General features: G+C 38.5%; 4 protein-coding genes and 1 pseudogene across 5 annotated transcripts; 2 read left to right on the top strand and 3 right to left on the bottom strand.

The window, feature by feature from the left end:
- Positions 1-607: 607 nt before the first annotated feature.
- LOC103942217 lies at positions 608-3,765 on the bottom strand (annotated as a pseudogene).
- A 1,064-nt stretch (positions 3,766-4,829) lies between these two features.
- On the top strand, positions 4,830-5,735 carry LOC103942215 (protein EARLY RESPONSIVE TO DEHYDRATION 15-like). Its single transcript, XM_009352411.3, has 2 exons — positions 4,830-5,165; positions 5,424-5,735. Exons 1-2 carry the CDS (start codon positions 4,886-4,888, stop codon positions 5,585-5,587), a joined length of 444 nt encoding a protein of 147 aa, XP_009350686.2. The 5' UTR covers positions 4,830-4,885; the 3' UTR covers positions 5,588-5,735.
- A 1,822-nt stretch (positions 5,736-7,557) lies between these two features.
- Positions 7,558-9,713, top strand: LOC103942214 (staphylococcal-like nuclease CAN2). The gene is made up of 9 exons (XM_009352410.3): positions 7,558-7,855; positions 8,035-8,090; positions 8,210-8,324; positions 8,419-8,529; positions 8,650-8,837; positions 8,932-8,988; positions 9,072-9,231; positions 9,313-9,381; positions 9,539-9,713. Exons 1-9 carry the CDS (start codon positions 7,688-7,690, stop codon positions 9,635-9,637), a joined length of 1,023 nt encoding a protein of 340 aa, XP_009350685.2. The 5' UTR covers positions 7,558-7,687; the 3' UTR covers positions 9,638-9,713.
- A 256-nt stretch (positions 9,714-9,969) lies between these two features.
- LOC103942213 lies at positions 9,970-11,529 on the bottom strand. Of its 2 annotated transcripts, none has more exons than XM_048565659.1 (3): positions 11,020-11,529; positions 10,360-10,471; positions 9,970-10,265 (listed from the first exon to the last, which is right to left on the bottom strand). In XM_048565659.1, the coding sequence occupies exons 1-3, from the start codon at positions 11,350-11,352 to the stop codon at positions 10,213-10,215; spliced, it is 498 nt and encodes a 165-aa protein (XP_048421616.1). In that variant the 5' UTR covers positions 11,353-11,529; the 3' UTR covers positions 9,970-10,212. The 2 variants fall into 2 exon arrangements, with proteins under 2 accessions (XP_048421616.1, XP_009350684.2); XM_009352409.3 differs by having other exon boundaries at positions 10,360-10,429; positions 11,020-11,521.
- Positions 11,530-21,114: 9,585 nt separating this feature from the next.
- On the bottom strand, positions 21,115-22,050 carry LOC103958668 (wound-induced protein 1). Its single transcript, XM_009370962.3, has one exon. The coding sequence runs from the start codon at positions 21,795-21,797 to the stop codon at positions 21,420-21,422; it is 378 nt and encodes a 125-aa protein (XP_009369237.2). The 5' UTR covers positions 21,798-22,050; the 3' UTR covers positions 21,115-21,419.
- Between the last annotated feature and the right edge of the window lie 258 nt (positions 22,051-22,308).

Here is a 22,308-nt window from a genome sequence, read left to right as displayed (position 1 = left end):
GTTGTGTTAGTTGGTTGTTAAGTGGTTACATGGTAGATTGGTGAAGCTTTCCTACTAAAAGCAGCTTTGTTCGGAAACAATGAGACTGTTACATCGGCACGTAATGTTACACCGGCATGTAATGTTAAAGAAAATTTATTACTATTTAAATTAATTGCATAACGATCGAAAATTGTTTTTAGATTCTAATTTTTAACTATAAACCAGTATGTTTCAATTCTCATCTCCCCGTCTCGATTTTAATATTCAATTTTAAACTAATTTAAACAGCAAAAATGCTTCGTTGGATATGTGAGCACACGAGAATTGACAGATTATGAACAAGGATATTCAAGGTAAATTAGGGGTAGCTAAAATTGAAGATAAGAGAAAACCGGTTAAAGTGGTTTGGACATGTGAAACAAAGATCTACAGACACTTCGGTTCGAAGATGTAATTACAAGACAGAGACTCAAGACCAAAGGGATAAAGGAAGACTTCGAAAGAGACTAAGAAAAAACTTGAACTACTTAGATCTAACAAAAGACACGGCACAAAATCGACCACAGTTACGTTTTAAGATTCCTACAGCCGACCTCATTTAATGGAATAATGCTTTGTTGTTGTTGAAAAAAAATAAAGAACAAAAAACACAAATAGTGTCATTTACAGAAAAATGAACGGGGCTAAGTTGAAAAAGAAAAAAACACCAGAAAGGAAGAGTTTCTAAACTCTATTTCCTACCATTTTCGCTAACTGTAATCGTCCAGGATCCTCTGAGTGTTTCCTCAGGTGGTGCATCGTGAATTAGCGGTTCTTTGTCAACTGCTTGATTCCGATTAACCGGTTTCCCTCCTATTCTCTGCTGCTGCAGCACTAGCACAGAAAGTGAGCACTGGAAGTCCGGGGAAGCAAGCATATCCCCGATGATTCCGAGCTCCGGGCACTCACTCCACTCACCGAGCCCCGAAAGAAGCGGGGAGTCCTGGTGGTGCATGCCTACCAACATCAAATCAAAACAGTCCACCATTGATTTGATAACAGCAGACAATCTTGCTCCGTCTCTTACCACCTCTTCCACCACAACAAACCGCTCATTGTCTGCATTAGCTAGCCGGTATTCCTCAACCAGGTCACTTTCCCGCTTCCGGTCTTTGCTGTTTTCAGTCACCAAAGAGGAGGAACCGGGCAACTGTTAAGTCCACGCTCGGATGTCTTGCCATGCGAGCGCCATAGGCTAGTGCCTCAGCATCGTCTGCACCACCAATGAAGATCACAGCAACATGGAATGTATACTGGCTGGTTAGAACTGATACCGACCCTCCTAGCAGTCCCCGATCAACGAGAATTCCAACAGAGCAAGGCGCCATTTCGAGGACGTTCATGTTCATGGACTGGAGAGCTCGGTTCACTGTCCCAATGTTGCCATCTACTGCCCATTGCTTGTGAAACGGCAGGATCACCAGGTTAACCCTCTTCTCCATTGCTACGCGGCAAACGTCATCAGTGCATTGTTATATACTGTGAGATGGAAGTGAATGCTTGGAGGGAGGCACGCCCTTGGCTATGCTGCTCGTACTGCCTCAGCGCTTTGACGATATGGCAGGACATGGCTGTGTTGTTGTTAAAGTTGTCACGGGGTTGGTGTGCCACAAGAATAGGGTTGGTTTGCCCCACAAGCTCGGTGAGGACGAGGCCTATGACTGCAACAGGGTTCGCTTCTGTAGCATTTGTTACTTCCAGGACGTTTATGAGAGTGGGAACACTGTCCTGGTTGTGGATACAGGCCAGGATTCGGAGCTCTGACTCGCGCTTCAAATGCTGGATAGTACTTCTTTTCAGTGCTGCGTATTTCTTTGAAGGATCGTAAAAGAACTTTATCAAAGGTGTTACAATTGCTGTCATCACTATCACTGAGAACACGGACAGCGCGAATTCTTGATCAGTCAGAACCTGTAAAAGATTTATCATATCATCCCAGGTGAGCATCGTACTGAAAACAATTAGCGAAAAGGAGAGTTTAAATTAGCGATTGAGATTCAGACCTTGCCTTGCTTCCAAATGTTGTACATAACAAGCTCAGTGATGCCTTTGGCGTTAAGGACAATGCCGAGCACAAAAGCGTCATGCGTAGGCACATCAAAATAGGTGGCTGGTAACATTACTGCTCCTACCTTTACCAGGGCAGAAAAGAGAACGAGAACCCCCATAATCCATGTAGACCGAGGATTAACCCTGAAGATGTTCGTCCTCAGCCCGCTATTGGCAAGGTAGCTTGGGTAGAACAATCCTGTAGCCAAAATTTCCAACTTCATCACCAATGCAGATCCCAAAGGCGGTCCTGCAGGCACGACGTACCCAAGAACTAGAGGTCCCAGCAAGTAATGCTGGCTTATGAGCTCACTGAGAAATCCACACACAAGAACAAACACGAAAATGGTAATGGTATACGACTCCTTGACAGATTTCCCTTCCTCTATACGGTTGAGCATCCATAGAATTGCTGGCCTGAACAAGTATATAATCGAAAGAATAAAAGCTAACAATGTTATTATTTCCAAGGCTGGAACTAACGCAGTTTTCGTCTTGTTACCCAAAATCGCCATGGCCACCCCAACCATACTGATGCCCATAACATCGGAAAACATTGTTACAGAGAGGGCCAGGCGGCCAAGGTCCGTGTTCATTAGCCTGAGCTCAGTTAGTAAACAACCAACCACAGGGGAACTCGATATAACCTGTGATGCGATTATAGTTGGGAGAGCCGACCTAAGGGTCTCGTCCATCGCGACATATTTTCTCATCATCATGGTTAGGCATAAGGGGAGTGCCAAGGTGAAGAAGAACATCGAAAGTGCAATGGAAACTGCTCTTCGTTCAGGCCTTATCGTTCTGCCTGCATTCAGCTTCACTCCCGATGAAAAAAGGAAGAACATGAGGCCGAATGTTGCAATTGTTTCAAACACATTAGCGCTTTTTATCGGGAAGATGGTGTCTGCGATTGCTTTTTGTGCCCCAGAAGCGATGGCCCGAATATTACACCGCCCTGAACAGAATTTCGATTTGTTAGATACACACAGAACGGAAAAGCATGGTGAATTAATTCTTATAGCAAATGGTGTCCAAATGTATACAAGTTCTGTTAATGCAGAGATTGAAATCGTACAAACATCTGAGAAACGAGGGTGGACTGTCCCAGGGGTTTGAAGCAGAGATTGATCAACTGGGAAACAAGGGTGATGATGGATAACTGCACCAGAAGAAGAGATGTGGAGGAAGCGAGAGGGTTCTCGTGGCGAAATAGTCCGCGGGAAGTAATGCTGCTGTGCGGATTTTGGCACACCAAAGTCACATTGTCTATGGCCTGCTCGATGTCTCCAACCAATGCATTCATTTCTAAGCCCATCTCAGCTGCCTCTACTTTTGCTTGCACCTCAAGGAAGAAGAAGAAGAACGAAAGAGAAGAAACCGAAAAACGAAGAACGACGAAGAAGTGGATGCAAACACAAGAATTACACACACACAAAAAACACAGAGAGTCTGAGAGAGGAATGTGAGGTGAAGCTGATATTTTGGGAATGAATATTTTTGACGGGTGAGCTATATCCTACAAAGTACAAAATAGATAATCTAAATTCGATCCTTGAGAAAACTGCGGGTGTTTATATCATAATTATTATTAATTAAACAAAATATAAGGTAATTAGTAACTACTAATCCAACCTGAGTTTGATTGAAATGTTCCGAATGTTCTTGTAAGTTCTTGCTCTCGTAGGACTATTTGTGTCTCTATGTATTAGGATCCTGATTCATGGATCTCTTGGTTCAAAAAATAAAAATAAGAGGATCAAACCACTTCTTCTAACTCTTGTTGAAATTTAATAAATGTTGGTTGATTGTATATCGGACACGACGAGCATAAACACTATATGTAATTTCTTTTATGATGGACTGAATGTCTTTCATAAGGAATCGGAGGAATACGCGACGAATTTTTCCGGAAAATCCCCAACAAAAAATACACAATATGCCTTCTTCTATATTTCCCTCTCTACAGTTTGAGCTCATTTTTTTTAACATTCCACAATGCTCGTGCCCACCCGGCACAAGATTTAGCGACCACAGTTTGAAAAACAACTTACATAGCACAAATATGCTACCACTGTGACGACCTGTGACAACAATACAATGTCATATGAGGATAAAATACAATATGAAGAGAACATTACATGTCACATTATATCATTGACTTGGGCCAGAATTTCAACCAGTCAGTACACAGTTTTTCTTTTGATGATTTATTATGGTTGATATTAGAATCATATTGGAGAATTTTTTTAGAATGAATCGGGATCATGGCTCGAATCTTTAGCTAAAAACACAATGACTACAAGTAAGTATCAAACGGTTAAGAATCATGACATGAACGATTCATTATAGGGTTCTCCCATAAGACCGACGTGGCTTCCACGTGGCATAAAATAAACAAAAAAACAATGGGCCAGAATCTCGAGCCATATCTCAAAAAAAAAAATAGGAATTTCAAAGCCTGTGGGCAAAGTTAGCGGTTTTGGATTGGGAAGTAAAATTGTGGGCCAATTTTATAATTTTTGTCGCCATTAACACCAAAAGTCAGTGACCGACCACTCTTTTCTGCGGCCCTTCAATTAATTAATTAATTATTATTTATCCCAAAAAAAAATAAGAAATAATTAATCGTCTGCATTTCCCTTCCTCATTAATTTGGCTATTTATAGTAAGTTATTTTCCACTCTTATCCTTATCCGCTGATTCATCACCTTCAAGGCTTCAACCCTTCTACTTCTGCAGGCGTTCTCTCACCCTCGCTCTCTTGGTTGCGACGTCGTTTCGAGATTTACAGCATCAAGCAACTACCAGACCGGCGATGGACGTCATTTCCAGGACCACGACGATGTCGTCGAATCTGAATCCCAACGCTCCGATGTTCGTGCCGCTGGCGTATCGGACGGTGGAGGACTTCTCCGCCGAGTGGTGGGCCCTGGTCCAGTCCTCCCCTTGGTTCCAAGACTACTGGCTCCAGGAGCGCTTCCAAGATCCCCAAAACGACCCCTCATTTTCCGATATTCACGATCCTGCCCTCCTCTCCGATGTCGACGCCCTCTTCGACGACGTTGAGAACATCCATTACTCCCCCAACACTCAGCGTAAGCATTTCTAACTATAAGTGCTTCTAGATCGCAGAAGCACTTTTTAGAGAAGCGCTTGTGCTTTCCTAGTAAGCAATCCAAGTGTTTTTCGTGGAAATTTTAACATCAATGTCAATATTTTTCTAACAAAAGTACTTCTAGCAAAAGCAGCGGAAGTTCTTTCTGCAGAAGCAGTCCCAAACGAGTCTTTTGCCTTTGAATCTCGCTCGAGTTTACGATCTGAGTCGCTAATTTTGAAATGTTTGTGGTGTGCAGCGGCGGAGGAGGAAGAGAAGGACTTGAACAAAGAGCTGGTTTCGTTGGGATTGCTGAAATGGCGGAAGGGCCGACCCGTGGCGGAGGCGCCGAGGTACATCGAAAAGGCACCGAAGATTGTGAACGTGAAAGTGAGTCCCAGGGCGATTCAGCAGCCGAGGTAGACCGAGCCGGGCGGCGCTGGATGACCGAGTTTGACGTAGTGTTTCTTGTCGTTTGTAGATAAGCATGTATCTAGCTTTCAGTGTTTGTTCCATGTAACTGTGTTCTACCGTTCGTACTTGCTTTGATGAATAAAGTAAATCTAATTTGAAATTAAATTTGATTATTTTGTTAAGCAAAGTTAGCAACTAATTTCGTTACAGTATTTCTCTCACTTGTTAGAGGTTTTAAGTTTCGTTCTCGTCGAAAGTGATCGTTTCTATTTTAACAGAAACTAAATTACAAAAATGAAGGTTGTGTGAAGAGTTCAGAAGGTATTGACCACTCTCACCCGAGTTAGGGTACTACTCACAACTTCAAGCATAAAAGACTTACGCATAGCATATAATTGCCAGTTACCGCTAGAATGAATTTATGTAGGATTTACAACTCGCGCACCAATGAAAACTGCTAGCAGTGGATACCGAATTGTCATTGGGAGTCAACTACAAACACAGTCATTACCAACTGAACTAACTCTCGTTGAACATCGAGTCTCCATTAACCGTTCGTACATTGTTTGCGTAGTTTAAGGAGTAAGATTCTCTTCTTTCTTTTTCTCATTCCCTTCTCTTCTCTCCTCTCGCACATTGTTTTTTGTTTTATTGTCTTTATAAAAAAAATCAATATAAGATATTGACGTGATTTAACTGTAACCGTTCAAATAGGAAGCGAGAGAATGAGAGAGAGATTAAAAGGGAAGAGAATCTTTCTCCGTAGTTTAAAGGATGAAAGTAAAATGAATTACCTTCAATCTTCTTGATGGCCTTCAAGACTTTCTTGATGCATTATTCACAGTACAATCCCACCTTCAATTCCACAACCTAAGAAGAACGAAAAACTGGCTCCATTAGTTTCAATAAAAATAAAAAGTAAACAATTTTCAGTCATTTGAGATGGATCTTACTCACATTTCCCATTCAATTTTGATGGGAAACAATACGTGTTAGTATACTACGCTATCCGAGCATATTTTTTTGTGTCTATAAAACTCGTGCATCATCTCTTGCTCGTTGTAAACACAATCAGCCCAAACTCAAAAATTCTCTTTGCGTGTCTTGAGCGGATATGTTATTGTGACATAGCTGCTCACACCAAAGGAATGGATCCACTTCTTCTTCTTCTTCCCCAAATGGTGTCTGATAGTGTAAAATGCAAAGTTTAAATCATATGTCACCGTGTGAGCTCGAAACTAAAAAATCTTACAAATGCAATCAACTGGTATCGTTTCAACACATTCACATTTGGACGGCCATTTCTTAACAACTCTCTCTCTCATGTGCCTGTCTGATTTTATCATTTATGGCGTTGCCAAATTACACACCTCTTTGATTTGAATTGCAAACAGTTTTAGACTTAACCAATTTGGTTAAGAAAAAGAGAAAATTGTAGCAATCGTCTATTAATTTTAACCCAATTGGAACGTTGGTCTCTCAAATAAAATTTGTAAAGATTGATCATTTAACTCAGTAAAATGTGCAGCTATAGTCATTTTAATAAACTCTATCTAAAATCTCGTCAAAGTGAGTCATGGTGGAAAAATCATTGGTACAGTTGGGTTAAAATTGAGAAACCACTGCTAAAATTTTCTAATTTTTGTTTTTCATATTTGCCTATTGATTCAGTTTCATGTGAGTGGCACGTGACTCATTTTGATAAAAGTTTGATGAAGTGACGAAAATGACCATAGTTAAAAGACCATCACTGCTCCAATTTAGTTAAAATTGATTAACCATTACTACCATTTCTTCGAAGAAAAACACTGATTTGAGTTACCTATAAAACTGATAAACCCAAAAATTAAAAAATAAAAAATTAAAAAAACTGATAAACTCCAACACGCCACGTGTCCATCTATTCAATGATTGGTTGCTTCCTCTCTGCCTTTTCATTGCAATTTACTGTTTTGCTTTACCAAAATTCAACCAGAACCCAATTATTTATAATCTCCTTTTTTTCTCACCCTCGAAAGTCTTTCGCTTTTCTTCCTTCTTCAGCTTCTGGGTCAAATTCTCTTGCAACTCTGAGTCTCTGGAGGCTCAGACTGCTGGGAGTATTGAGAAATGGGGTTGTTGGGAAGCTTCATAAGGTTCCTGTTGGGGCAATGGTGCAAACCCACCACCACCGGAGGGGACTACTCTGAATCACTTGGCCCTCACGGCGTGTCCGCCGCCACTGTCGGCGTTTCGGCTCTTGCCCAAGACCTCTACAACTTCGAGATCACCTCTCAGGTAACCTTTCTACCACTAATTGAACCATTTAATCACCTTTTTTTAAGGTAAAAGCTTAATCTGAGTAAATGGATGATGATTTTGGGTGTTTACCTTTCTGGGTTTTGTTAATTTTGATCGCATTCTCTTAAAGTCAACTTCTTTTTTCTTCTCAATTTTGTATGATTGCGATTTTTAAGGTCCCAGAAGGGCTCGCTCAGCATGTGGTCTCGTCCAGGAAGGCTCAAGCTAACTGGTAATTAGCAATTGATTAGCAGTCTAATCTCATTAAGGGGAAAAAAGGTCTAGACATTGGAGAAATTATATCCATAGTTTACTGAACTTGATTTCTTCAAATTTCCTAACTGTGTAAAGGTATAGAAAACTAGTTGTCGCATGGAGGGAAGCCAAACCGCCACCAAGAACACCCGAAGAAGCGGCTAGGCTTGTTATACAAACCCTGAAACAACACCAAAGGCCGGATGTTGAGGTACATTGCCACAAAATTCCGACTGTTACATGTTTCTCATAACTGTGATGAAATATAGTAACGTATAAATTCTTCTGTGATTGTTTGTCTTTAGGGTTTATTGGCTTTCTACGGCCTTCCTCTTCCACATACTCTGGTCAGTCTTTCTGCTGAGGTCCCAACTTCGTTGCCTCAAGGAGTAAAGTACGAGTTCCGGACGCTGCCGGTAATAGAAACTTTTTGCTCTCAAAGTACTTCTTTTCAGTTTTCACCAGTTTTCACCACTGCCAAGTGCCTGCAAACTAGTTCTGAGTTTTGATAGGTGAATCATTTTGGATAAAACCAGGTTGATGGAAAAGCGATTCAAGATGGCGATTCGTTGACAGTCTACGTCAGCACAGAGGATCCCAGGGAGTCGTCCTTTGTTCCAATCGATGTGCAAAGAGCTGCCATTCAAAGATCGAAAGCTCGCGCCGTGAGGGACTATACAAAGGCAGATGCACTTAATCAGAAAATCAAAGATGCTGGATACGGGTTGGATATTCATATGCCACTTGCATAAATTCTGCATGATTAATCATTTTGAACACAGAAAAGGTTTCTAATTGCGTTTTTCCTCTCCATTCAGGGTACTGAATATTCAAAACGAGGAGATCCTTGCCCGAAAGTATAGGATCCGTCTGAGGTAAAATCATCTGCTTTTATGATTTCTACTAGCTGCAACATATATTCTACCAGTGAAAGTTAATCGATTCTAAGAGAAAACAGGGGTATAGATGCACCCGAGGGTGAAATGCCCTATGGAGAAGAAGCCAAACAGGAGCTGGTTAAGCTTATTCAGGGCAAGCGTTTGAGGGTTCTTATCTATGGGGAAGATCGTTACGGGCGCTGTGTAGGTGACGTATACTGCAACGACATATTTGTACAGGTATTATATGGCAGCCAACGTTAATATCTGTCTTGTATGTAATACCAATAAGTCTTGATATCCGTTTACAATCTCATCCAGGAAGTAATGCTCAAGAAGGGGTGTGCATGGCATTACGCAGCCTACGACCAACGCCCAGAATTTGCAACAGTGAGTAAAATCATACTGCTAATTATGTATCTTATTTGATGAAGTGTAATTAGTACAGAGTAAAACAGCACAATTCTAGCAAGTTGGAAAGTTAATTATTTTCAACATTTCGACTCATGAATCTACATTTGATTTTCACATGTATCAATCATAATAGTGGGAAGAAAAGGCTCGGGCGAAGCGAGTTGGGTTGTGGGCTTCATCAAACCCTGAGAAGCCATGGGATTGGAGAAGGGATCGGCGTGAAGGCAAATGATGTACAATCGAGATGTATCGGTCTCTCGGATGTACAAACATTGTTTCTTTTGTAATGTTAGTGCTATTCTCTATTAGCTATATGCAGTACTCTAGAAAAACATCAGAAATCAAGTTACGAGGATCATCCAACCGCAAACTAGGGTCACCAATGTTAAGAACAAACCGGACTGGGAGATGAGCCCTCCATTGGTGACCCACGCTTGGCGAAGATGGTTGATAAGAGTTCATTTGTTTTAGCTCATAACTTAGTCGATGGTGAATTAGAAAGTAAACACTCATTTGTTTTAGCTTGCTGTTATAAACACTAAGCTCATATGTTAATCCAAGACAGGTAAAACAGTCATCAACTATCAAAACTTATCTCAAAGAACAAAAACAGAATTAAAGAGCAGAGGAAGGTTCTGAAGCTCGGTAGAGAATGAAGAGACAGTAAATACGAACCCTTCCATTACTAAGCAATGCAAGAAGATCGCATCGAAAACTAAACTGCAAAGTGTCTCCAATAACAGTGGGAATGGAAGAAAATTAATCAAACCCAGAAGTGAACTCAAAATTGAGAAAGAACATTTGGCCTTACTTCGTGTCGTCTTGCAATTCATCCGAGTTAGAATCACTTGCGTTGTAACCTAATCGAGACCACCACGGAAACAATTACAACATATAAGGTCACTACCAAAACGGTGTCCAAACACTGAAAGACAGACGGGGGAGAGATAGTACCTGGAGGCTTATCGCTCACTTTCCAAACCGAAGCTCTACTTTTCGAAGCTTTATTCATCCAAGCATGTCCCTGATTACGTGCACAACTCACAAGTTCAGACAGCGGAAACAACTGCAAGATTAACCAGTCTCTTTTGACACAAAAACAGAAGGCGAAAACAAGCCAGCGTTCGCGTCCTAACGAGGCACGAAGAACACATTCATGAATCCTTTCGGCATTCATAGCAATGCCAATGACACCAGGGAATAACGGAACCATACATTTCTGATTTGGAGTTTCGTGAACTGAGGCAACAGTACAACAACAAAACTTTTTCCCACTAAATGGGATCGGCTGTATGAATCCTAAAACTTCATTGCCCGGTTTTGTGCCGTGAAATGAGGCAACAGTACAACAACAAAACGTTTTCCCACTGAATAGGGTCAGCTGTATGAATCCTAGAACGTCATTGCCCGGTTTTGTGCCACGAAACTGAGGCAATAGCATTTACCAATAACTGACAGTTAACTCAATCCTAACTGACAGTTTTTCTAGTGCCCACATTAAAGATTAAGTTAAAATTTAAGAAAAAAATTCAGTAAATTTAAGAAATTAAATTATAAAATGTAGAACAAAATTGCAAATTTAACAGACAAAAAAAAATAAGATAGTGCAAGGACCTTTTTGGGGTCTTTGGGAACACCATAGCCGCTGCAATACATCTGACCCACCAACACCTGCATGGAGCTATCCCCCGCCTTTGCCTCCTTGAGCGTGTCCTGAAACCACCGCCGCACGCAGTCCGACACCACCCGGGCCAGAGGAACCCGGTTCTGCCCCTCGGAGCTCTCCATCCTCAGCTTCACCCGCTCCGGGTCGACCGGTTTCGGCTGCGGGGACGAAATTCGAACTTGGGACACTTGCTTTGCGCGCCTGGACCGCGGGAGCTTGTCGGCAGCGATAATTCGGGTCAAATCTTGGAACCGGGTCGGCCAAGGTAGTGCCTTTCCCATCAATGAAATCAATCAAAGTAAGTAATTTTCTTTTGGGTTTAATGGGTTTGATTTCTTATCGCGATTTCATAGGTGGGGATCTGAAACTCCTACACACTTTCAGATTTGGCAGATTGTTTGGTGTTTGCATGTTTTTTTTTTTTTTTTTTGGGGTGAGTTGTCTGATTATTATTATTATTTTTTCCGACCTTTTCCTTTTCTTTTTTTTTTTCTAACAATAATTTCATAAATAAAAGTTCTGGGCTTCTTATGAACTATATTTGGGCTTTGATGATCCTAATCTCGCCTCACTTACAACACGTGTCCAAATTTTTTATTATACTCTTAGTGCTATCTTCATTTCACACCATTTAAGTTTTGCGATAATTTTTAAAATGGGTCATTGAGATTTTCTATTTGATCATATTTCGTTATAAAGTTATGAACCCTTTCAATGTATCTTTCAAGTTGTTAGACCATCTGGTCATTTCTTAAATTGATGACGTGATAAGTGTGAGATTCGTTTATTGGTTAACGTTGAAGTTACATTTGCATCACATGAACAAAAAAGACAATACTCATCATAGAGCTTTAGCTTCTCCTAAATCCAAAAACGACAACCAATTGAGCACACTCTAGTCTAAATTGTGTAGGTGTGCATTATACACCAGTTCATAAACAATTCTTGCATATAAACGTTATTTATCTAACGAAGGATTTGTGAGGATGTGAAGGTAAAAGAGTTCTACATCAGTGAAAGGAGAAACTTTGCAAATGCTGATAAGAGGTTGTGCTATTCCCTATATTGCTAATTGATTTTATGGTAGAACCTCAACTTTATTTATGGTATCAAAGCATGTTGGCCCACGTGTGAAGCCCAACGGCCTCAAGTGCTACACGTCGCCCAAATCATGTAGTCCACATGTTTGGCTTGAAAATTCATCACACGTGAGGGGACATGTGAGAATGTGAAGGTAAAAGAGTCTCACCTTGATAAAAAGAGAAACATTGCAAGTGTTTATAAGATGTTGTGTTACTTACTATATTGTCAATCAGTTTTACGGTGGAACCTCAACTTTTTTTAAAATTACATGTTAATAAATGAAGTATATAAACTAATACAATTTCAAAATCTCATTTTGAGACCCACCTCAATTTAAATTGATAATTGCAGATTGCTGTTCAAACTTAAAATCTCTTCCGATTTTGAAAAATGACCACAAACAGTGTTGTCAAATCTCTATTTTGACCCAAGGAAATGACTTGGCCATGCCTTGGACATCAAGGATGTGAACCTGTCGATAATCTGATATGGATAGAATTAGAGGGTGACATTTTCAATAACCTTTTGTTTTGTATATGCAGCTAAAACTAAATCATAGCCCTTGGTGAGAATCCGCCAAAACGCCCCATTCCATCCATGAAAACTGACTGCATTCCAAAATCTGGACATCCATAGCAGTCCCCATCTATTTGGATCGAGCTTATTGGCTGCACTGTTCCTAACTTGACAATTTAGCAAAAGACCACTGTGGACAAATGTATAGTGAAGGTGCATGTACAATTGGCTTTTAACCACGTGGTCATGGGATCGACTTCCACAGATAGCGCTAAATGTTAATGAACAAAATCGGGTTGATCTTGGAACAATGTAGACTGTAAATCACACATACCCATGAACACAACGATGTATCGTGGTTCACTTCAAGTTGGGATTACGTCCATATTGATGTAAATCCGGTTTTTACTATGTAAAATGAGAGTTACATTGTACATTGAGGCTTGTTGTTAGAGACGCTAAGGTTTTCCTCCATTAAAATGAAGGTGAAGGATCCTTTTAGAAGGAGATTATATTCACACACTTCAAATTACTTATCCCACACATTTTTTATTTTTTAATATTCTATCAAGTGTTACTGGTGTGTAGAAAATATTAAAATTTTAAAAAGGTGTGGGAGAAGTGATTTAGGGTGTGTGAATATAATCTCTCGTTATAGAATAAGAGTTTCCTCCCCTCTTACATACATCATAAGTTAAGTAACGAGACCCAAACATTGAGGCCCAATCTATGATACAACAAAATTAAATTAATTCCAACATTCCAATTTTATTTGCATCCTAATCCTAAACGACTAAAACCCCATGTCCGAATCAAGATACACTTAGTTGCTTATATTCTTCTTGAAAAAACGTAACTAAGCTTCTATCTTTTTGGTTATATATTCTTGATTAATTTAAAAACCAATGCTTATCTGAAGGATAATCAACCACTTGGTTTTGGCAAAATGTGAAACCAGTCAAAACTATAAAATTTAAAGCCTAATTGCCTGCCGTCTTCAATAAATTCAAATCAAATCAAAAGATTTGGTAAATGCCGTAGTACTTGTAACCAACACGAGCTGACTGAGTAATTGATAATGAATTTCAAGCTCGTATTTTCACATCACATCTTGCGTGGTGTATCACGCAAAGCTAGTCAAAGGAAGACTAAAATGTCTCTATAAGTCATTTCGACCACCAGCTAGTTTCCTTTTTGAAGATAGAAATGTCGTAGTGCTTATATTAAGGGAAATAATTTTTATACCCTATTTTTTTATCTCATCTACGCTTTCTATGATATTTAAATTAAATGGAGCAAAAGAAGCTTGTAAGTAGTACGTTGAAACTTTCACGCGTAGAATACATGATATATACTTATATAGCCCATCAAGTTTAGTAGCTTGTACGTTAACTTCGTAATCTAACTAGTAGAATCCTAGCTCGTGAGAAGCATCGTGTTAAATTAGGTTATGAAGGAGACATGTATTAAGAGGCATACACACACTCCACAATTAAATTAACTTAAGATCTATCCTTAACTCAAATGTATAAAGAGTAAAAGAGTTTGTAATTCAATTGAGTAAGCGTATTTATTGTTGCACCCAATGTTATGAGTTCAGTTCTCCCCTTCCTCACTATCGCTTGAATCAAAACTCAATTAATAAACTACTTTACATGAACAAGTAAAGAAATATGTGTATTGAAATTTCTTCGATACCTATTTCTAGGGAAATAGGGGTTGAAGTGTAAACTTCACAAAATATCCGATAAACATTTAAATTTCGGTTAAAATCAATGTCGATATTTTCGACATATTAGTTAAATGTCGACAAACAACTATATGTCGCCCCTAAAGTTTCATTTTAAATGTTCACGTTTTTTAACAAATTTCTATCATTTACATCGAAGACGACTGATTATCAAAATCTCTCAATATTTCCACAACTTTACGATTTAATATTTTCATCAATATCCATACTGATAGTATGTGACGCGTTTGCTTATGTTCTCAGAAGTAGAAAGGTCCACAACAATTAATAACGTACAATTAGTAGATTAATTAGTGATTGACCATTTCTTATACCCCACAAAATGCGCAGCGAAATAATTGAAAAAAACAAAACATAGTGGAAAAATTGTAAAGAATAATGGAATGACGGGACCCAACTAGTGATTAATTATTGGTATATGATCAATTAGATTGCATATACGGTGATCATATGATAAACGAGTAAATAGATTATCTCTGGATCCCTTTCATTAAATTCACTAAATTAATCAATTCGAATTCTTGAAATTTAATCTAACGGCTAAAAACATAGACTATTTTTAAAAGTTATAATAATTTTAACTGTTGAATCAAATTTCAAGGACTTGAATTAGTGGATTTCGTAGATTTGATCGAAGGGATATGTCTGATAAAATATATTTAAGATGATAATTTTTGTGTGTTTTCAAATAAATTATCAGTCAATTTCCATGATCGATCGCGTTAACAGCAAAAGTGGGAAGTAGTCTTCATCTAATAGGAGCACCGGATTATCACCATGCAATTTGCATGGCCCCTCAAACAGTCATCATTTCCTACGTAAGCAAAATTTGTGGGTTCCAGGTGGAAAGTCACTAAAAATAAAACAGCCCAAACCAAACAACTTTTATTTATGGGTAAATTATAAAAAATTATCTCAACTATTAGGTCATTAACAGTTTCATATATCGTCTTTAAAAAGTTTCATGTCATACTTTTTCTTCGAATTTATTGCAATGTCATACCTTCTATTAGTTCATCAGGTAAATGCTGACGTGACATAAGACGGAATCCATTTTTTATTAAAAAATTATTAAAAACTTTAAAAAAAAAAAAAAAAAAAAAACCCATCAGTCGTCTACCCCTTTCCCCCTTCGTCTCTTCTCCCCCATCTTCATCTTCTTCCCCTGACCCCTGTAACCCAGAAAAAAGAAAAAAAAACCATCAGTTCGTCTTCCCCACTCCTCCTCCTCCTCCTCTCTTCTCCCCATCTTCATCTTCTTCCCCCTGCAACCCAGAAGAAAAAAAAAGAATTTCAGTTCGTCTTCCCCCCTCCTCCTCCTCCTCCTCCTCCTCCTCTCTTCTCCCCCATCTTCATCTTCTTCCCCTGACCCCCTACCTGCAACCAAAAAAAAAAAAAAAAAAAAAAACCCTAGATCCTGTCTAATGCCATTGCCGGGTTTGTGAGGTGGAATCAGGAAACCCCCTTCGCCAAGCCAATTCCACGAGTGGAGAGGCGGGGAGAAAATGGGAGGAATGAGTGTGGATTTAAGGAGTGGGGTGTGTAAAGGAGGGAAGAGGGTGGGTGTGGGTGCGGGTGCAGGTGCGGGGGGAAGACGAACTGGGTTGCAGGTAGGGGGTCAGGGAAAGAAGCTAAAGATGGGGGAGAAGAGAATAAGAAGAGGGGGGAGGGATAGACGAAACTGATGGTTTGTTTGTTTTTTTTTTAAAATTAATTATTATTTTAATATTTAAAAATATGAAATGATTTTTTTTAAGTTTTTTTATAATATTTATTAATTTTTTAATAAAAAGTGGACCCCGTCTCATGCCACGTCAGCATTTAACTGATGAACTGACAATCAATTGACGGAAGGTATGACATTGCAACAAATTTGAAAATAAGGTATGACATTAAAACTTTTTAAAGACAATGTATGAAATTGTTAATGACCCAATAGTTGAGGTAATTTTTTTGTAATTTACCCTTTATTTATTTATAACATGTATCACTATGTAGTTTTAGAAAAGCAACTGTTAAATTTTACATACAAAAATTCGTTAAATTTTTGTAACCGTTAAATCCGGCATAAAAGATGTATTGTTGAGTGGTACATACCTGAAACCAAACCAAAGTCTTTGTTTTTTTTTTTTTTTTTTTTTTTTCAAACCGTGTTGAAATTACCACATTTTTTTCCTTAAAAATGGGACTAGCTAGTGGTTTTTCCATGCTAGTCTACCTTTCTGAGAGTTAAAAGACTCATAAAGGCATTTCAGCCTCATTTTGACCATAATCACATAATTCACTAGCGTCAGAAATCTAATCCAAAACATAATGTGTGGTATATTTGTCTGTAATTTGTCCCCGACTACTAGCTACCCCGTGATGGTTAAATATGATGTTTTGTTGGGTTGATTCTCATTCTCTACTATATACTGAAGAGTAAAGCTAGCGAGACAAACTATTTAGACTAAATTTTGCATATCATATGATGCGGTTGTCGGTAATTAGATTTATCTAGTATAAATTAACCATATTTATTTCCTACTCGTGTCCCATAGCTTAATTTGTAAATTTAGTCTAAAAACTTGGTCTACATAGCATACGCTGTACTGAATATGATGGGTTGATCAACTACTTATTCCCTTTTTTATTATTGATATAATAAGACTTGGGGTAAGATTGAGAGTGACAATTCAAAGAATATTATGCAAGGAGATTGGAATAAATTCCACGTAAAATCCTTTCGAATGTTCTTTTTATTACGAAATCCTTTCGAATGTTGGATTTGGATGCCTAAAAGGGCTCAACTATGTCCAAATTCACACAAATGGAATGGTTGTTCAAGAATATACCTCATGTAAGAGCATCATTTTGTTCTTAAAAACTATATTCTTTATTCAAAAAATAGGGGAACAAAAGTTGAATTTTTGTTGTGAAAATATATTAAATATTGTGGATACGGGGCTACCGTTCTTTAGAATCTTCACTGTTTACAGAATGCTTTAATAAAATCGGAATGATTTTCGCTGACATTTTCTCTTTATGCACAATTACGTATAACTTTTTTCTTTTGGTTCTTTTTTTAATTTATTTAATTTCAAAGCTAAAATTAATAGGAGTATGCAAAAGTGTTGAGAGTAAATCCCACGTAAGAAAAAGGAGGGATCTTGCATTTGTTCATAAGAGATTTGGTTGCTTCTCATATTGTTAATTGATTTTATGGTAAAGCCACAACTTCTTCATAGTATCAGAGCATGTTGTGTTATGCGTGAAGCCCAACGACCGCACATGCTCTACGTTACTCAATTTATGTTGTCCACATGTTAGGCTTGAAAATTTCTTATACGTGATATGGTGTGTTGCGAGTGAATCTCACATCGAAAAAAGGTCCGACATCGAGAAAATGAGCGATCTTGGATGTGCTTATAAGAGATTAGACTACTTCTTGTACTAACAATTGGCGTATTGAGAGTGAATTCCACTTCAAGAAAAATGAGAAACCTTTTATGGACTTATAAGAGACTAACCTACTTGCTATATTAACAACTAATTTTATGGTAAAATCTTAAGTTAAAAAAAAAAAAAAAAAAAAAAAGTGATGATGTGTGCATCCCCCTATTTTGGCTTAATATCTTTGTATATTTATATAAATTTGTCTTGATATATCATGTTCGGACAAACAACTTATCGCAGCTGCCGATCAAAAGACTAAATCAAGGAAAAAGAGACATCTTTCCGAGTTGATGTCATCTTTTAACCCAAGTTTCACATAAAGTAGTTGCAGAGGGTTTGAATGAGACAATGACCACAGAGGGCAGCCTAATTAAATTATAATTTTGTAAATCATTCAACTTTCTTCATGACGATGTCACGGTGGAGTTATGTCAGATTATAAGAATTAAATTATAATCAATTGTTGTTGTAGTAGTCTGAAGTCATATGTCAAGTTTTGTGTTTCTCCAACCAAATTATCGAATATTATTTTCTTATTATTGAAGAGCTTTAAATAGTTGTTTTTCATTTAACAAATTGTTGAAACAAAATTTTCTTTGGTTGAAATATTAGTGGAATAAGAAACCTATCATTAAACTATAAAAAATAAATTTGACGTTGATGTCAAATTGACTCCTAATCACAAAGGTTTAAATCCAATTAGCAAATAAACACTTGGATTAGAAGGATTTTTTTTTATGACAAATATGCATAGTGACATTTACACCTAAAATTTGACATCTCATTTGAAGATGTTCTTAGAATGCTCTTCAATCTCCATCATAATATATTAATTACTATGTGTGATTAAATTATGTTAGATATAACAAAATTTCAATAATTAAGATGAGGATAATATCGTTGTGTGATCATCAAAAATTTTTCATGGCAGATTATGATGTGACGATTAAAATTGCATGACAATATTGTCCTCATGGCAGATTATGATGTGTTAATCAAAATTTCTACCTATTATTATTATTGGTTTGAGGCAATATTTGGTCATGAAAGAAAATTTTTATTAGTTGAAATGTTAGTGGAATATGAGATCTACCATTAAACTATAAAAATTAAATTTGACGTTGATGTCAAATTAACTCCTAATTACAAAGGTTTCAAATCCAGTCAGCAAATAAACACTTCGATTAGAAGGATTTTTTATGTCAAATATGCACAATGGCATCCACCACTAAGATTTGATATCTTTTTTGAAGATGCTCTTAAAATGCTCCTCAATCTCCGTCATTATATTAATTACTATGTGTGGTTAAATTATGTTGGAGATAACAAAATTTCAATGATTAAGATGAGGATAATATTATCGTGTAATGATCAAATTTTTTCATGACAGATTATGATGTGACGATTAAAATTACACGACAATATTGTCCTCATGACAAATTATGATGAGTTAATCAAACTACCCACCTATTATTATTATTAGTTTGGGGCACTATCTAGTCACATTTGAGGTTGTTTAGTTTAAAAATTGGAGAATTTTTAGTATGTTTCGGGCAATATATATTCTGTTAGACTGCTACTTAATGATACAATAATTAAAATCTAATAGTAAAAAACTTTGGAATATAGGATATCATTGACTGCTACAGCCTGCAGGTGGCGGATTCATTATCCTAGTGATCAAGATCTTCTTCTTCAGTCCGCTGCGTTTCAGTTGGGTAACAAGTTTAACAAGTTTATGAGAGGTCGAATCTGGTGCAGGGATTGTTGCGTTCAAACCGTGGCCTATTAGCACGAATACGACACAATCAACGATCATTATTAGGTTTGGGGAACAATAATCCATGGACACAAATTGCTGGCGTGATAAAATTGGCCCCACAAAACAAAGAACACGAGTTACATGTGTGTGTGACGGATTCTCCTTCGGTATCTGAACCATTTTACTCCGACAAGATGGGATCGACGGTCGGATATGTTTCATGTCCGTTTACCCTCGGATCCCCATTTTGCTTAAAGAGGAACGTCTATCTGGAAAATACCATGCCCCGTGCATGCATCTGCTGAACGATCATGTGGACGAGCATATCCACCGTACACGTGGCTTGTGATATTTGATAAAATGAAATTTTCATTCGATGGCGAAAAATCTTGAGTTACAATTGGATATTCACGAGAAGTTTTTTTACTGTACTGGGAATGTAGTTCAGTAATAAGTGCTATTATACAATTGGTTGAATTTTTTTTTTTTTAAGTTTTGAATCAATTGTATTATTACATTGGTATACCAAACCTTGTTCTTGACCCACGAAAAAATCTCTTGATTTTCACCGTGTTCTATTTCTCTCCACATGTGAAACGAATTGCTTCCCTTGATACGACAAAATCTTGCTTGCAACTTGGTGGATATTGCAACGTACAGTTTTCTCTCAACACATGATAATAAAAGAAATATTCATTGTTGAGAAATGCTAAGCAAATTCTCTCGAAAGTAATTCTCCATGAACTTCAACAACCTTATGTTTTTTTACCCAATATTTTATAATATGTCACGAAAATGAACTTTAAATATAAAATAACAAAGAGTTCATAAAGAGAGTCCTTCGTCATTTTGTTTTCAGAATGTTTTTAATTTTCAAACCGGTGCCAAATGAACGTTTATCAAACTGACCCTACCCTTAACAATTTTCCCGTCCTATTTCCCACTCAATTCAACTTTTATCACTTAATTTTAGAATAATTAGCCATTTAGTCAACAACCAGCGCCAGCCAAGCCGCCACTTGGAAATTAAGAAGTGATAAATATTGACTATTGACTCGCATACGCAATCACTTATCATTCATATTTGACCCTCTCAACTTCCAAGGATTTCCAATTTTCCATCTGTCAAGTGACGTCATAAATGTTTTATTTAATAAAAATCACTTCTAAGCCCGGTGTCAATTGGAGGTGCACCATAGTATTCTCTGTAACACTGTCACACTGAGCTTCCCAGGAACTGGGTTTTACTCCACCTCAGTCATTTTTGTCATTTTATTTTAATAATATTTATTTAAAAATAAAAATAAATAAATAACTGAGAACATATCACGATTATCATTTTTTTCAAATTAAAAAAAATTACGAAGAATTTGACCTGTTCGACATCATTTGGGTTAGTCTTACACGACAAATCTGCCTTGTTATATACTTGTTGTCACGTTTTATTTTATCTTAATTATTTTAGTATTAGTATTAAAATCCAAAAAACTCCAAGGATTATTAAGCAAACACGTCTTTATTGAAATAAAAGAGTACCATAACACCGCTACAGCCGCGTCAGGATAAGACCAAAAGAGCCTCGACCCCATGGTTACACCCAACACCAGCACCACACACAAACGAAATTTCAAGAAAAGAAGAGAAACGAAAAAGCGAGAAAGAAATACAGTAGGATAGGACTTCAGCAGTTCAGCCCATAACGAGTACCGGACAGCCAATGAGGTTATGACACCTCAGCTCCCGCTTATTTAGTAGTATTAGACTCCACTGCACAGGACCGCAGGGGATTGTTGTTGTGGCTTTTAGATTGCGAGGACCAGACCCGGCACGGACTTTCCGACCGAGACGCTGCTCTCCCAAACGGACGGGCAATGGAACGAGGTAATCGCGGATGTCGACGACGACGACGACGACTTGGAGGAAAACCCGGACGGCGAGGATTTAGCGGAGGCGGCGGGAGAGTTGTTCTGGGTGTGGTTTCCGAGGCGCGTGACGGTGAGGGAAGTGTTGAAGTACTCGCGGACCCCGGTGATTACCCCATTGGCGACAGTCCAGGCGTGGACCCAGGAAATGGAGCAGTCGCGGTCGCAGCCCTCGACGAGGACGGTGGGGCCGAAGGAGGCGATGGACTGGGGGACGAACTGAAAGGGTTCTTTTTGGGAGCCGGTGAGGATGCGCATCAAGAACTGGTGGGTCGGCGGACCATGGAACCACCACTCGAGGTCGGGGGCGACGATCTGGTGAACCGTGTCCACGTCGTGGGAGCTTAGGGCATCATAAAGGGCGAACACCACCCTTCGATTGCTGGAATCAGTGTCTTCCAGAGCTTCCTGAGAGTTAGCCAGTTCTTGCCTAAGCCTCTGTGGCGGGTTTAGAGCGAGAAATTCCAGGGTTTGGAGAGAGAGAGAAGGCGGAGGTTTAGAAAGAGAGGGGGATTTGGGAGGAATGTGAAATGATATTTCTGGAGAGCAAAGGAAGGTGGGGTTTTATAGCAGGTGGATGGTGGTGGTGCCGGGGGGTTAGGATTGCCTGCATCCGTTTCTATGTCTAGGTTGATCGACCGACCAATTGGACTACTGCCTTTACTGCTGACCTTTGGAAAGAAAATTACTTTGACTAAAATGGCCCTGTGTCGCCACTTGGTACTACAGTTTAATGTTATTCATCTTCACTTGTGAGTAAGAGGTACTC

The sequence above is a fragment of a genome, unplaced genomic scaffold (genome assembly GCF_019419815.1).
Source record: "Pyrus x bretschneideri cultivar Hongxiangsu unplaced genomic scaffold, Pyrus_bretschneideri_v1 Contig4, whole genome shotgun sequence".
NCBI classification, from domain to species: Eukaryota; Viridiplantae; Streptophyta; class Magnoliopsida; order Rosales; family Rosaceae; genus Pyrus; species Pyrus x bretschneideri.
The sequence above is the reverse complement of the archived record's forward strand: the minus strand, read 5'-3'. Positions and strand labels throughout refer to the sequence as shown.

What these genes read in the sequence shown, in the direction of transcription:
- LOC103942215 (XM_009352411.3), top strand. Translation starts at nt 4,886, where the DNA reads ATGGACGTCATTTCCAGGACCACGACGATGTCGTCGAATCTGAATCCC. An exon ending in TTACTCCCCCAACACTCAGC is followed by an intron (nt 5,166 to 5,423) that starts GTAAGCATTTCT and finishes TGTGGTGTGCAG; the next exon opens with CGGCGGAGGAGGAAGAGAAG.
- LOC103942214 (XM_009352410.3), top strand. Translation starts at nt 7,688, where the DNA reads ATGGGGTTGTTGGGAAGCTTCATAAGGTTCCTGTTGGGGCAATGGTGC. An exon ending in ACTTCGAGATCACCTCTCAG is followed by an intron (nt 7,856 to 8,034) that starts GTAACCTTTCTA and finishes GCGATTTTTAAG; the next exon opens with GTCCCAGAAGGGCTCGCTCA. An exon ending in AGGAAGGCTCAAGCTAACTG is followed by an intron (nt 8,091 to 8,209) that starts GTAATTAGCAAT and finishes AACTGTGTAAAG; the next exon opens with GTATAGAAAACTAGTTGTCG.
- LOC103942213 (XM_048565659.1), bottom strand. Translation starts at nt 11,352, where the DNA reads ATGGGAAAGGCACTACCTTGGCCGACCCGGTTCCAAGATTTGACCCGA. An exon ending in TTCCCAAAGACCCCAAAAAG is followed by an intron (nt 10,472 to 11,019) that starts GTCCTTGCACTA and finishes TTAATCTTGCAG; the next exon opens with TTGTTTCCGCTGTCTGAACT. An exon ending in AGTGAGCGATAAGCCTCCAG is followed by an intron (nt 10,266 to 10,359) that starts GTACTATCTCTC and finishes GGTCTCGATTAG; the next exon opens with GTTACAACGCAAGTGATTCT.
- LOC103958668 (XM_009370962.3), bottom strand. Translation starts at nt 21,797, where the DNA reads ATGCGCATCCTCACCGGCTCCCAAAAAGAACCCTTTCAGTTCGTCCCC.